Source organism: Nicotiana sylvestris, chromosome 12, assembly GCF_000393655.2.
Source record: "Nicotiana sylvestris chromosome 12, ASM39365v2, whole genome shotgun sequence".
NCBI classification, from domain to species: domain Eukaryota; kingdom Viridiplantae; phylum Streptophyta; class Magnoliopsida; order Solanales; family Solanaceae; genus Nicotiana; species Nicotiana sylvestris.
In genome coordinates this window covers 132,879,908-132,895,993 of record NC_091068.1, presented here as the reverse complement: position 1 = coordinate 132,895,993, position 16,086 = coordinate 132,879,908, and the positions used below count along the sequence as shown (strand labels likewise).

Here is a 16,086-nt window from a genome sequence, read left to right as displayed (position 1 = left end):
GAGTAAAAATTAGTTGAAATAGCTATATTAGGCCTAAATTAAATAATTTACGCTAAAAATGTGAAAAATCTTTGGGAGGGTCAAAAATCACATGTCTACACCCAGGACCGCAGAAGCGGCATATTTTCCGGAGATGTGGTTGGCGCAGGTGCGGCCCAGGAACGCAGATGCGGAAACTGCAGTGGCCTTCATTAAATAACGGGAGTTTGTCATTTTGACACATTTTACTCCATTCTTGAGCGATTTGAGAGCTTTAAAAGGGGAGATTTCAACCCAGCTTTGGGAGGTAAGTTATTTCTACTTAATGTGAGTTTAATACATAGTTTATGGATAGATTATAACATGTAAATTAGTGGATATTATGGGTTTAGAGTAAAACCTAAGGTTTTGACAAAAATGAGATTTAACCACGAAATTTATTATGGAATGTAGTAAAAATCATATATTCATTTCTGGTTTACACGACTTCAGGCAGATAAAGCAGCTATAAAAGCTATGCTTGTCAATCGAGTAGGTGATTTTGGATTAGCTCCTGGGATTTTGGGTTGTTTTACTCTATTTCAAACAGTAGACTTTTCAACCATTTTTGCTCGTGCTAGTGCCCCCAGAAATTCTTGGATTTCTTGCAATATGAGATTGAATGCCATAACTCTTATTTGTATTTTACTTTTTATTGGTGCTGTTGGGAAATCTGCACAGATAGGATCGCATACTTGGTCACCTGATGCTATGGAGGGTCCCACTCCAGTATCCGCTTTGATTCATGCAGCTACTATGGTAACAGCTGGCGTTTTCATGATAGCAAGGTGCTCCCCTTTATTTGAATACCCACCTTCGGCTTTGATTGTTATTACTTTTGCAGGAGCTATGACGTCATTCCTTGCGGCAACCACTGGAATATTACAGAATGATCTAAAGAGGGTCATAGCTTATTCAACTTTGTAAGAGAGAATTAACCCTATAGTTGAATTAAATAAATATATGTGACTATCTGTGGTGGCTACGTACGTATGTGGTGATGAGAGTCCGTGCGTAGCTACTATTATGCTAATTTTTCGGGTAGTTTAGGACCCGTATCATGCTATACTTGCAAATGCTTGTGTCCTTGCTTGCTACTAAGATCACTGAGGTCATGCTAGAAATTGGTAAATAAATATAGACAGCTATACTCAAGCATTGACGGCTATTGAGTGATCTTGCTTGCTACTAAGATCACTCAAGCAGCTTGGATTGGTACTAACTGGTGCATACAAAATGGTTTCACACAAGCCACTCTTGAATTGGACTCTGTTTACATTGTAGAGATCCTTCGTAAAGAAAGCACAACCAACTACAAGCTTAGTCAAATAGTCAACAAGATCAGAGAGACTATCAACACCTTCAATATTCAGATTAGCCATTGCTATAGAGAGGTCAATCAACTAGCGGAGTGCTTGGCTAAAATGGCAGTTAACACTTAACAGCCAGCTTACTTCTATTCTAACCAACAACTGCCTAGTCAGGCAAAAGGCCCTTTTTTGCTGGACAAAGATCAGGTTCCTTCCATAAGGAACAAATAAGACAAGGCCAACTTTTTTGTTAGCTAGTTTGTAATCTTTGTGAGGGGGCGAACTATTTATAATCGCATATGCCTCACTTTTTTGAAGAGTTTTCTCTATCCTTATGTTGTATCGTCAAACTCTATTTTTTGCTAATACAATACCCCATGCAATCTGAGAAAAGTTCATATAAAAAAAAAAGTAGTTAATTAATAATAAAATATCTAGCTAATAGCATTAGAGTTGTCGACTATCATCTCCTCGACGAGATTGAGATAGCATAAAATCTTCTCATTAGTATTTAGTCATTAGTCTTGACAAACTACGTAACCGTGGGGATAAGAATTGGAGTAGGTATTCTAGCTGTTTTTAGACCACTACCAGAAACGTAGCGAATTATTTGCTCTTGAACAGTAAAAAGTGGAAATTATACTGTATAGTCGCTCTTAAAATAATAGCTAAAAGAATGTATATTTTTTGCATATATATATATTATATATGTGATATACAAAAATTATACAAATTTTATATATTTTTTCGACTACCGAATATAAATAATTTCTGATGCTAGCTAAAAGTGGTAATGCACATTCAAGTTTATGGTATTTGACAAATTCCAAGTTGTTATCTTTCCAATCAAGAAAGCATTAGTAATTTCAACTAGATGATCTCAAGCTGCTAGCTAGTGCAGTGGGGTTAATGAAAGTAATTATATTATACTTGATAATTTCAATTAGATTCAGAAGCTACTAGCTAGTGTAGGTAGGGTAGCTAATAAAAGTTAGTACTTGATTAGGTGCAAGCGATGAGAACAACACTTTAGCTTTCGTTTGGCACGTGGTATAAGAAGGTATATGGGTAGTATAAAAATTTAATACCATCTTATTATTTTGTTTGGTTAACAAATCAGGTATAAGTTATCACAGTGTTAATTTTAATATCGGAATAACTTATATCTTATAGAGGGTGGGGTAATTAGCGCCGGTATAACTTATACCTTCTTCTTATAAATTATACAATTGTCATTCTTAATCAACATACCAAACAGTGAATAAACAACAATCTCAGCATAACTAATCCCAGCATAACTTATACCGACATAACTTATACCGAGTAGTATTTACACTTCGTAATTTATATTCAAAATTTAACTTTCATTTTTTATATTTCTTCTATGCGTCCTTCTATTTTATTAGATTTATACTACCTCCTACTTCGTTTCTCCCACAGTGGAACTAGGCATTTGCTTTTTAAATAGAATATCACCAATTACATGGAGCACATGACTTTCCTTGGTAATAACAATAGGAAAGAAGAAGAAATGAAGTAGAAAAGGTGACTACAAAGAAAATATGGTGAAATTACTAGCGGTTAATTAGGAAACCTCATTAATTAATAATAATAATAAGGAAAATTACATTTTACCTCTTTGGTAACTATTCTAAAATTATCGGTCAATAATAGAATGATGCGACAAGAGGATATAAATGTCAATTACTCAATATTAGGGGATGTATTTAATTTTTAAAACAGATTGAAGGATAAATAATTTTCATTAAAATATTTATTTAGGAAAACACTTTCACATCTCATGTCTATCTTTTAAAATAATTGTAAACAATAAAAAGGTTAGATTATATTCACACGAGTTAGGTAAAAGTAACTGAATTTGCAATTGAATAATCTCTTTAATTTGTGTGAATATTGCATTTATTCTTACAATATTAGTTATCTAACAATAATTTAAAATAATTTCAATGATAAAATTCGTATTTAAAATATATGCTAATAAATTATTTTTAATATTTAGTAGATAATGTATATTTATAAGTGACTAAAACTTTTTTACTGTTATATACGTACTGTTTTTATTATTCAAATATATTTCTAAATTAAAGAGATATAAATTTATAATATTTACAACATGTGAAACCAAATATGACAGTACTTAATTCTCACAAATATATATATGGAATATTTGAATCTTTTTAGAAAAACATTTATTTTAAATCTAGTCCATTATTTCAACTTCAATTTGAAAAAAAAGAATATGAAGTTTGAAAGACAAGTCTGAGGAGTATTTTCAACTGAGGTAATGGTTAGTTTTTACTTTTTACTCACAATACTTCAATTTTTTTTGCCAAGTTAAATTCATTTTCTTAAACACAACTTCAACTTTCATATAACCATGCATTTTCAATTTCAACTTCATATACTCTTTTTTTTTTTTTAACTTTAATCAAATGTTATCCAAGCTCCTACTAATGGTCCTCCTTCCTTAATCCATCTATTGTACCACATTATTCCTCCTTCCCACCGTCCATTGATTGCTTTGTCTGCAAATATTTCATCCTTCTTGGATACTCTCTAGTCTCTTCTAAGTATATGATTTTTTGTTAGTGTTATGATTAATAATGTGGTTAGGAGTTCCATTTTTTTTTTTTTTTTGTAAGTAGTTTGAAACCTTACTTCAAACCATCCTTATTTTTTAGGAAAATTACGCACACAACAAATATATACATTGTATTTACTATTCGTAGCTATACTAATTAGATTTCAGAAAATTACTATTCATAGTTGTATTTGATTTTATAACAAATTCATCTAAAAGTACTGAAAGAAGAGATCAATTGTTTTGAATTGAAACAAGAGAGCAACAAGCTAAGCTCTTGTAGCTCAGTTGGTTAATTAGACCACCCTCTTAGTAAGCGGAACTCTTGATCAGTTCAACTTCCAAGAGAGCATTCTACTTTTGTGCATTTCGCTTTGATTGTATTTGTTGTGCGAGCGAATATAATCAATACAACTTCTATCCTTTGTGTCTTCGGTAACAATTAAACTGAGGCTCTAACTTTAGTCGCCAAGCTAAGCCCGAAATTAAGAAGGCACATTTTTAAACTTCATTTTAACAACCCTTAGTCTCCCAGGTTCTTAGGTTGGGCACTACTATTACAATTGAGGATTGTAAATTCTATATTCCTTTGTTAATTTTCTTCATTTGTTTAATATATACATAAACTACCAACCCACTCATATCTTTATCTTGTTAGAATTTTTGAAGGACTTTCGTTTTTTGGATTTCGCGTTTTCGTTATTCACTTAATTAAGCTATGAATTGCCATAGCTTATAATATGCATGTGTAAGCAAGGGCGTAGAGTTATAGTATTAAGTACGGATTCAGACGAATCTAGTAACTTTTATTAAGCCATGTGTTTGTCTTAGGAAACCTAAATATACATAAAAATTTAATTATGATTAATAACTAGAACGAGCTATATGTTTAATAGTAAATATTTCAAAACTCGTATACTTTCAATTCTGGCGCTGCCGATGTAAGGATATACATCACACATAATTTGGCTTTGATAATGAATTTCTTTATTATACATTAATTATCACGAGTTTGAGGCGTTGACAAATGCAATTGCCGTGTTCTTTTTGTTTAAACTCAAACAACAACAGTTTTTCAACTCACGTTTTTTATATGCTGGTTGTTTAAAAAGCTACAAGTTCCTCGACACCCCGCCCCTAGGGGGGGGGGGGTTTCCAAATTGTCCGTGAAAAAGTAGACAACTTTTTCCCCCATGATCGACATCTATGGTTCCATAATATTGGGAAAAATAATCGCAATATATTCAAAGATTTCCCACGTAAAGTGCGACAAAATCAGTCGTCACAAGTCCATTGCTCTTGATGTGTGTGATAATATAGTAAGTAGAGAGTGTAAATAATCAGAAATCATAATATGGCTAGCTGTGTGGAGAAGATTAGAATTTTTAGAATATAGTTAGTACTAGGAATAAAGGTGAAGGAATAAATAAAGATGAACGAACAAAGAATAAAGGTGAACGAATATAAAACGTGCATGGCATATTATGATATTTGTATGCACGTGGAGGAAAAAATCTTGTTACATGTAGGCATCTGCCATTATAAATACTACAGTACGTGAAACTGTTTCTGGCATCAAAAGGGAAAATTTGTTAAGAGAAAAGACATAAAAAAATTTAAGGGGAAAAAAATGGTAGGACCAATTCGTCCATCGTTTGTCCTATTTGGGTCATCAATAGTTCAGATCAGCTACTACTTTCAAGGTTGGGGTGCAACCCTCAATACCCTCTACTCTCGCAAGGTATTTCTTGATGGAGATGGCAATGGGGCGGGGCGATTGCGGGTTAGGTTCTGCCTCAACCTGCAAAGGCTTCAACCCGCCACGCCTCGCATAACAAAATTTTATGTTTTTATCCCGCACCGTCCCGCACCACATAGGACAAAATTTTCTCTTTTTTTTTACTTATTAATTTTAATGAGTATTTTTTTCCCAAACATTTTTTTGTTAACTTGTACTAATAGAGCTAGTTGTTTTTTTTTATTTTAGGACTTTTAAAATCAAGAATCAAAAGCATTATTAGAAAGAAAGCAAACCCAAAAAATTGAAGGAGTAAAACGTTTTGGTACTATGTCTACTGATCATTTTTTAATCTTCTTAGGATTAGTTTCTGGACAAATATGAATTCAATAACGTTAATTGGTCTTATAGTAATAATGATGATCTAAATGCATAACTAATTTGATAATGCAAACTAAATATAGCAAATTTTTTGTAATATACCAATTTAAGATGACGGAATAAACACCGGATATAATATGATAAAGCCTAAAGGAATTAATAAGGAAGATTGATCAAAATTGCATGCTTAGCAGAAGAATTTTATAATCAGATTCTAGGAAAGATAAAATTATCCTAACACCCGCAACCGCGCTCATTTTTGTAAAAAAAATTCAACCCACCCCGCGTCCATCCACCCCCGCCCGCACTCGCATAAGTTGAAACCTACACCGTACCCGCATCGCCCCATTGTCATCCCTTTAATTTTCTTCTACTATTGCCTTTTGAGTACCATTTCAACTTTAAACTAATTTTTTTATTCTATAATTGGAACAGGCCGATATAACATTGCGTGGATATGCTGGTTGGAACTCAAAGATGGCTCTTAATATTTACGAGAAAGTGTTCCCAAAGGTACCTAAATATGCTTCATGGAATATTGCATGTATCCTTCCTTTTCAATGATTTATGTTGGACCTTTTTCTTGCAAAAATATAAACCAACAATGTTACGTTGTGAATTTTACCCAAATATAAACCCAAGAGTTTACACCAGTCGATGTTCCACAATTTATTTATGAAGTTTATTTTTTTCTATCAAAAGAAAATAAAGTTCATTGATCTGGAAATTTAATTTATTATTTGCTTAATTCCGATGTAGGATGCGGAAATTCAGCCTGATCTTGTCATACTTTATTTTGGTGGGAATGATTCTTGCCATCCTGATTTTCCTAACAGCAGTCATGTCCCTCTTGAAGAATATATTGAAAACATGAGGAAGATTATACTTCATATCAAGGTAAACTTTGAAGAATGACATTCATAAATATTGAGCGCGGATTTACCTGTTATCATTATTTGAAACCTTTTTTTAGCTATTACTCCTACACTTTATTTGATATTCTAACATAGACTTGTCACATATATCACATATGTCACAGAGCCTCTCAGAAAAGACTCGTCTAATTATGCTAAGCGCTCCTCCGGTGAACGAGGAACAACTTATCCAACATTATGGGTAATTAACCTTGATATTGAAAGATAACCTCTTGTTTAATTCTCATGTAAATCTGTTAACAATGGTTTGAAACTATTCATTTCTCTTTATTTTTTGGAATTCAGCGATAATCGAGGTAGAGATAATGAGACTTGTCACATATACTCAGAAGCTGGTGTTAAATTAGGTCAAGAATTAGGCGTGAAGGTTATAGACTTTTGGTCAGCGCTTCAGGAACGTCCTGATTGGTTGACTACGGTCTTCTGGTAAGTTGAATTCTGCTACATATTTGTAAGACCATAAGTTCTTAAAGTCTTTCTCCTTTTAAACTGTATGCTCAAGCGAATTACGCTACATAAGTTGAAACAATATTATCATAATTCTTTTTGAACCAAGGAAAGAGGGAAAGTTTATAAGAATTCATGAATAAATGGTGGGCTTCTAATAATTTTATTTTATATATTTATTTATTTTTGTAGGGATGGGATGCATTTAGCAAAGGAAGGAAGTGACATTTTGGTCAAGAAAATCTTGAAGATACTCAAAGAGGCAGATTGGGAGCCAAGCCTAAATTGGGAAAAGATGCCAGATGAATTTTCTGATATTGGTCCTGACGTCATGAACTTTGACTTGCTGAAGGAGCATAAATAAAACTGTGCTGATTACTTGTTCCCAAAAGCTTATTTTGGGTGCATATTAAAATATGCAAGAATAAGTCTAAGTACTAGTCATTTCCCAGTTTCCTGTTTGATGTTTTAAACTCTTTTGCAAAAGAGTAATAAATGTTCCTAGGAATTAAGTCTTTGCCTTTTCAGGGTTTGTTTTCTTGTAGAATACTTTTGTGCTTGCTTTTGGAATACAAGTTTTGCACTTCTATAAATATATTGAAAATCCCCTTTCACATGTATCCACAATGTACTCGTTAAAAGAGTCTTGTTTTCTTTTATATTAGTAAGAAGGTCAATTGACCTAAATCATAATATCGTATAATGTTTTTTTTAGTATAAATTTTTTTATCGTCTTATTTCTTCTTCTCAAGATTTACGTTATTAGCTTTTGCATAACGCCTAATTATTTCAATCCCAACAATATGTGGTCTTCCTTCCTACATAACATCCAATTAAGTTCTCCCTTGCTGCCATAGTTATAAAGTAAATTTACACTTATTGTCAATATCTTGCCTATAGAATGTTGGTGTAGTTTGACCAGTGACTAGTCAGACTTTGGATTGGCATGAAGCAAAAGCTGGTCTGTCATTGCTTGCAATAAAATTGCTTAACACGCCAAATTGGTCCTACAGCACCCAATCTTCTTCTCTATTTAACTACTAAGGATTTTGAGATATATATCAAAAGAATGAAAACCCCTTTCTCACCTACTTCAGCTTCTTCACTTCATTTATATTATCCCTAACGTGTCTTACTATACACCAATCTCTTTGTTTCTCTTTTTTCTTTTTTCCTTTTTTTTAATTTAAATCAAATTTTAGTCATTCCACTTTAATAATTAATACTAACTCCTTTTCTTTTGGAAAACAGACAATGTACTGTCAACTTCTTGCCCCTTCATGATTTACAAATATTAGATAACGTTTTGCTTAAAAGTTTACTCTCGGAGTGAAAATACGCACATTTCTATAACATTATTTAATTGCCATGGAATAGACAAGATTAAATTTTATTAAATATACGTTTAGTTAACTTAACCACGTGCCTAGTTTAGCAATGAACTAGTCTATATGTTGGGTAAGTCAAAAAGGATTGCAACCCATGATTTAACTTGATAAAAAAGCATATGTAAATAGTTGGGCTCGGCTTTATTAAAGAAGAAGGGCATATCGAAAACGGATTCAAAATTTAAAGTTTATATTCTTACAATAACACGTTAATATATAATAATATAATAGGGTTTTAATTTCAATCAAAGACTCATAAATTTTTAGTGCATTTCTCAATAACATTTACATGGATCGGCAAAAAATATTGGATTTACGTGATCTCATAGCTAACTCTATAGCTCTACCCTGATTTTACTATTACTTTTCTCTAATTATTCTTTGCAAGAGATTAGAGAAGGGTGAAAAACAATGCAATTTTAACCTTTTTATCACTAAAACCGTAGATGTCTACTTTCACAAAGAGAAAACTAAAACAGTACAAAAGAAAGAACAAACCCATGCACACATGCAGTAGCCAGTAGCTATCGCATATATGAAGGATTTGTCAATATCATGCAAGCTTAACATCACGACGAAGGAAAGTTTTTGAACCTCAGCAAAATATATATATAATTAAAATAGAGCTAGATTGTCTTTGACATCACTCTAAAGTTGTTTTACAACTACAGTTGGTCAATTTTAGAAAAAATATTTGTGCAAATTCTGAACTCTTCTTCCTGATTTCTCTTCTTTAAACTATACTATTTTCATAACCTAATCGACCAAGCACCTCATCAATATTTCTCTATATATACATCAATTTTAGAGCTATGTTTCATCCAAGTTTACTACAATATCTAAAGCCGATCTTCACCATTCAATTTATTTCAAGGAAGAGATCAGACATAAAAAATTATGGGTTTTTCTAGTACTTTTCCATCATTAGTTCCTATGGCAATATTCATTATTGCTTTTCTGGCACTATGTCTCATGCCTCAGCCTGCACAAGCCATCACCAGACACTATGAGTTCAATGTATGATATCAAAAGTTCATTCTACTTATCTTACAGCAAATAATGTGCATACTTAATTTTTTGTTACTCTTGCTAACATTTTTTTCTTTAATTTTTTGAATCTTTAATGTAGATTACAATGCAAAATGTCACTAGATTGTGCCACACTAAAAGCATAGTGACGGTCAATGGAAAATTCCCAGGGCCTCGTATTGTGACAAGGGAGGGTGATCGTCTCCTTATAAAAGTCAATAACCATGTTCCTAACAACATTTCTATTCATTGGTATAATCCTTGGGCCTTAATTAGATTCTACTACATTCGCCTCCTTACTACATGGATTAAATTTAATTTACACTATAGGACTGTAGCAACAGGTTACCTGTCTTATTTTTCAAGTCACGGATCTCACTTGTTAAGGACAATTACCTATAATTATCTTTTATGTGACCTAATCTTTTAGTAGTATAAAAGCTCTTTTACACTATATATAATATATAGAACCGATAGAAGTGTAACATTTTCTACAGTATCTGCAATTTCAAAAGAAACATTAAAAAATATATTGAAAGAGCTAGTATCTCTTTTTCTTTTAATTAGTAGTATAGTTATCTTTACTTTTTGGATGTTCCAGGGCTAATTTTTTTAATGTTCTTTGTCCCTCTGAACAGGCATGGAGTGAGACAGCTTCGTAGTGGATGGGCAGATGGTCCTGCATATATAACACAATGCCCCATTCAAACAGGCCAAAGTTATGTATACAATTACACAATTATTGGTCAAAGAGGGACTTTGTGGTGGCATGCCCATATTTCATGGCTAAGATCTACTCTTTATGGCCCTCTAATTATCCTTCCTAAGAAAAATGAATCCTACCCTTTTCTCAAACCATTCAAGGAAGTTCCAATCATTTTAGGTACTCAATTAAACATGCTCATAGAACATATCAAATTAATTTTTATGATCCAAATTTCTCCATCTATAATTATTCCCAATATTAGTTACGAAAATTAATTTCTCTGTGCTCAGGAGAATGGTTCAATGCTGATCCTGAAGCCATCATTAGCCAAGCTCTACAAACTGGTGGAGGTCCAAATGTCTCTGATGCTTACACCATCAATGGCCTTCCAGGGCTCTTGTACAATTGCTCCACAAAAGGTACTTTAATGTCTTATTTTTTTCGTTCATATATCAACAATTATATTATTGCAGTTTTTGCGGGTTGTAACAGGTCATTCACCATATTTTGTAGGTTATCGATCAATCCATGCTTGTTATAGAAAGTTATTTGTAATTGACTTTTTAGTAACATGTATCAATGTACTATATAGTAGTCGAACTTTTTAGTACTATTATTTTTCCATTATTCTGACTTATGCTCTATGAATGGTTTAATTTGTGGCAGATACATTCAAGCTAAAGGTTAAGCCAGGAAAAACATATCTTCTTCGTATGATCAATGCTGCACTAAACGATGAGCTTTTCTTCAGCATTGCAAATCATACACTCACAGTAGTCGACGCTGATGCAGTATACGTTAAACCTTTTGATACGAATACAATACTTATAACACCAGGACAGACAACAAATGTCCTTTTGAAAACCAAATCTGAATACCCTAGCGCCACTTTTCTCATGACTGCTAGACCTTATGTTACTGGCCAAGGCACTTTTGACAACTCCACTGTTGCTGGAATTCTTGAATATGAAACCCCAATTTCTCATTCAACCAAATCAATCAAGAAACTTCCTTTGTTTAAGCCTACTTTACCACCTTTAAATGACACTTCATTTGCCACCAATTTTAGTAAGAAACTCCACAGTTTAGCAAATTCTCAATTTCCTGCTAAAGTCCCACAAAATGTTGACAAACATTTCTTTTTCACAGTAGGCCTTGGTACAACTCCTTGTGACAAAAATCAAATTTGTCAAGGTCCTACTAATACAACCAAATTTGCAGCATCGATTAATAACGTATCGTTTATACAACCTACAACTGCACTGCTTCAATCTCATTTCATTGGACAATCAAACGGTGTTTATAGCCCTTATTTTCCTATTAATCCTTTGCATTGGTTCAACTATACCGGGACTCCTCCAAATAACACAAGGGTTAATAATGGTACTAAAGTTTTGGTACTTCCTTTTAATACAAGTGTTGAGTTAATCATGCAAGATACAAGTATTCTTGGTGCTGAAAGCCATCCACTTCATCTTCATGGCTTTAATTTCTATGTTGTTGGCCAAGGTTTTGGTAACTTTGACCCTAATAAGGATCCTGCTAACTTCAATCTCATTGACCCTGTTGAGAGGAACACTGTAGGTGTGCCATCTGGTGGATGGGTCGCTATTCGATTTTTAGCAGATAATCCAGGTTGGTAGATTAAATCACAAGTGATATTTTATACTAAATTTTCATTTGATAAAATTTTGATAAAGTTATAATATGTCTTAGTTAAGACTCAAGATATTTATATATTTGAATGTAGGTGTTTGGTTCATGCATTGTCACCTGGAAGTTCATACAAGTTGGGGATTGAAGATGGCATGGCTTGTTTTAGATGGAAAGCTTCCCAATCAGAAACTCCTTCCTCCTCCATCTGATCTCCCACAGTGTTGATTTCTTGGTTTTAAATTGCAGAATTAACTGTCACGTCTCAAACTTTTGCACTTTTATTTCTTGTCTTAACGTTATTTCTCTTTACGTGTTTTGGGTGTGTTCGCTTTGACATTTATTTTTTGTAACTGACTGGCCTTTGCATGCCATGGCCTAAGGAGTAGGATGAAAGATTGACTTTGTTTTGTAATTCTTTTAACGGCAATTGTGTTTTATATGCAAGTGAGAATAAATGATTTCTTCTCCCAACTCTGTATTGATCCTAGATTATTGTCTGGCCTATGAGGTATGGATGTTTGGCTTTGAACATCTAGCAATTGTTTTACGTGACTAGAATTTAAAACTTTCAACGAATTAATTCAAAAACAAAATTATTGAACATTGAAAAAATTCCTCTCTCTCTAAAAATTTCTATCCCTTCTCTCTAGATGTCAAACAACACTGCAGACCTCACCCGTCCACCAGACACACCCGACCAAACAAAGAAGACATCGACAACTCAGCTACCTAACCCCCCCTAAAGCTACAAACGAACGGCAAGCCTAACAGCTAAGAATCTTACTGCCATCACCGGAACCACCATCGGAAACACCACTACAGACCCAACACCAAACGAAAAAAACCAACATAAGTTATCTGATTCCAACCAAACACCCAATGCCTCTGATAACAACACCCAAAAACACACCCAGCTTCTTAATCGCACTTTTTATCAAAAATTTCGACTAATTTCGATCAACCCCAACCCAGAAACCTACACACAAACGACCTAAATAGAAGTGACCAACAGTGCATGCAACCATAAAATGGCAAACAAATACCCGACCCTATCTCCCTTAAACAACAAAATGAGTTGGCTCAAGGGAGTAATTACATCAAAAGCAAGCATTTGGTGTCTAAACCAACCTTTGCCGCCACTGTCCAAGCCAATCTCCAATCGCCTGACAATGGCACCATGGTTGAGATTCAACATGGCACGCACCTTGGTAAACCGGCGGTTTTCTTCAAGGCGGAGGATTATTTCGTTAACTTAGCAAAAGAGTGCAGGTTCACTATCATTGGTAAGTTCTACCGAGGTAAACTATCCATTCGGGAAATTAGGAAGACTTTTATTAGGCAATTCCAACTCTCTGCTTCTGTTAAGATAGCATACTTCGACCCTAAGCATGTTTACCTTGACTTCGCTAATGAAGCTGATTACAATCACGTCTTTGCTAAGGATTATATTGACATTGGCGATGCCCCTATGAAAATTCTCAAGTGGACTCCGGATTTTAAACTTGAGGAGGAAACATCCATTGTCCCCTGTGTGGATCCTAATTCACAAACTTCCCTGGTACCTGTTTAAATGAAATATTGTTTCTAGACTTGTTCAGGATGTAGGTGTGGTTGTGGCTCCGGACCTAGCAACCTACTCTAAGTCTAGAGGTAATGTTGTGAAGGTTAAAGTTGAAATTGACCTCCTAAAGCCTAGACTTGATCAAATATGGCTAGGTTATAAAAGACTTTATGAATCTGATGATGGAAAGTGGCTTGATATTGAATATGAAAAGGTTCCAAGCTATTGTGTGTGTTGCAAAATGCAAGGTCACTGTGAGAGCTAATACATAAATAAGATCAGAGATGATAGGATTAAAGCACAGAAGGAAGCTCAACTCAATAGGGAGAAGGAGCAAAAAGAGATAAGCCAAAGGATGATGAATTTCAAACAGTTTCTAAGAAGAAGGTTTGCTAAAGTGAGATTTTATAACAACATCCAAATGGAAATGCCCAACAATCCCAATGGGTACAACCATGAAGATCTGAGATTGACTAAAATTCAACTAAAGAACCATCAAGAAGCAAACCAAGATCAGATAGGTAAGGTAAGAACTGACATTGTTATCAACGAACCAGTCGAGATGCAGAAGACTCCCATGATGGAAGAAGTTTTAGGCAAAGGTAAAAACAAAATGGATGAATAATCCAATCACATCAACAACCAGAAGATTGGACAAAACATCAATAGAAGGAGAGGTTCAGAGTTGAAAAAAAAGAACCAAAACATTAATAGCAATGAAATCCAACTCCACAACATAATCATGGAGAAAGGCGAACCTAGCAGCAAAAGAGCAGATACAATACGCAAACCCTCAGAGCAGAAGTCTATCAATAAGGAAGACAATATTACTCCCCTCGATAATGATCAAAACAGTAAACACTCATTCCAGAGGAATACTACCAGTGATAAGGACACCACCAAACACACTGAGGAGGACGCCAATAGCAGAAATGGCATAGAATCCAACAACAACAAAAATAATCACATAATTGATCCAGGAGATGTTCATAACGTGTATCTTAAACTTATCAGCGGTACTATCTTGGAAGAGGATAAAGAGAGTGAAGACATGTACATTTCCAACAATATTCACATGGCAGAATCATCTTTTGAGGATGATGGGGAAGAGGATAGCGCAGAGTTGGTGACTATGAGGATGAAATAAGCACCGAAGAATCTGATGAGTTCGAAAGTGTTGATAGTGAAAGCTTTCAGAATGAGGCCCAACCTATTAACCATACTAATGATTATCATGCTACTCAACAAATTGAAACTTTAAACTCCAATGCTTTAGTGGAGGTAAATATAAGTTCTGAAATTGATAAAATTATTGAAAGGAATCACCTATCTCCTAGAGGTAGAGGAAGAGGCAGGAATAATGCTAAAAAGGGTAGAAACAACCCAAGAGCAAGAGGTGGAAGACTCACTTATCAACAAGTTGTGGTTACACCACAGGAGCAAAACCTCTCCAACTGATTTATGATGGTTAAGTCTTTATATTGGAATATTAGAAGCATCAGCTCTAGTGGTGCTTTTGATAGACTTAAGCAATTATCCGACTCCAAAATCTTTCTTTTTATTGCTATTAGTGAACCTTTTCACAAAGCCGATCATCTTGATAAGTTCAGGGCTATGTTGGGCTATGGTAATGCTTATGCCAATATCAATAGTCAAATTTGGATCTTCTAGAATAATGATTTGAACTGTAATATGGTAGAGGAATCTAATTGACATGTTACTTGTATCATTGACTGGATGGGAACAAACATCCTTGTTACTTCAATTTATGCAAAGTGTGGTGCAAGGGATATCTCTCAAAATTATAAGCTGCATTGGTATATTGTATGTGACTTTAATTGTATTATTGATCCAAGTGAAAAACAGGGTGGTAACCTTCACAGAATGTCTAAAAGCATGCCTATGATACAGTTTATCTGGATTGTGATCTTATTGACCCGGGCTTCTCAGGTTCACAATTCACCTGGTGCAATTGTCACGACCCAAATCGATGGGCCGCGACAGGCAACCGGTACCTTACTCAACCGAGTACCAACATAATGTATATTTTCTTATCATACGCTTATAGGTTAATGAGATGAAAAGGCTGCCGTGAGATAAGTAGAATAAAACATAAGGAAATACTCAGCTTGATATACCGACTTATACATATGATGTACGGGCCTATAAGGCCGGCATGATCCTTTATATACTCAAAACATAGGCCGAGAAGGCCATACAAGTATCCATATACATGTCATCTGTCTAACACCCTCTAAGAGTACATACTTATCATAAAGGTTGGGACAGGGCCCCACCATACCAAACAATACACG

General features: G+C 34.3%; 2 protein-coding genes across 2 annotated transcripts; both read left to right on the top strand.

Annotated features, from left to right (window-relative positions):
• Positions 1 to 5,420: 5,420 nt before the first annotated feature.
• On the top strand, positions 5,421 to 8,051 carry LOC104242948 (GDSL esterase/lipase WDL1-like). Its single transcript, XM_009798061.2, has 6 exons — positions 5,421 to 5,671; positions 6,485 to 6,562; positions 6,809 to 6,946; positions 7,089 to 7,165; positions 7,270 to 7,410; positions 7,624 to 8,051. Exons 1-6 carry the CDS (start codon positions 5,561 to 5,563, stop codon positions 7,793 to 7,795), a joined length of 717 nt encoding a protein of 238 aa, XP_009796363.1. The 5' UTR covers positions 5,421 to 5,560; the 3' UTR covers positions 7,796 to 8,051.
• Positions 8,052 to 9,663: 1,612 nt separating this feature from the next.
• On the top strand, positions 9,664 to 12,681 carry LOC104242947 (laccase-17-like). Its single transcript, XM_009798059.2, has 6 exons — positions 9,664 to 9,836; positions 9,949 to 10,100; positions 10,487 to 10,731; positions 10,845 to 10,973; positions 11,221 to 12,189; positions 12,305 to 12,681. Exons 1-6 carry the CDS (start codon positions 9,717 to 9,719, stop codon positions 12,433 to 12,435), a joined length of 1,746 nt encoding a protein of 581 aa, XP_009796361.1. The 5' UTR covers positions 9,664 to 9,716; the 3' UTR covers positions 12,436 to 12,681.
• Positions 12,682 to 16,086: the final 3,405 nt, after the last annotated feature.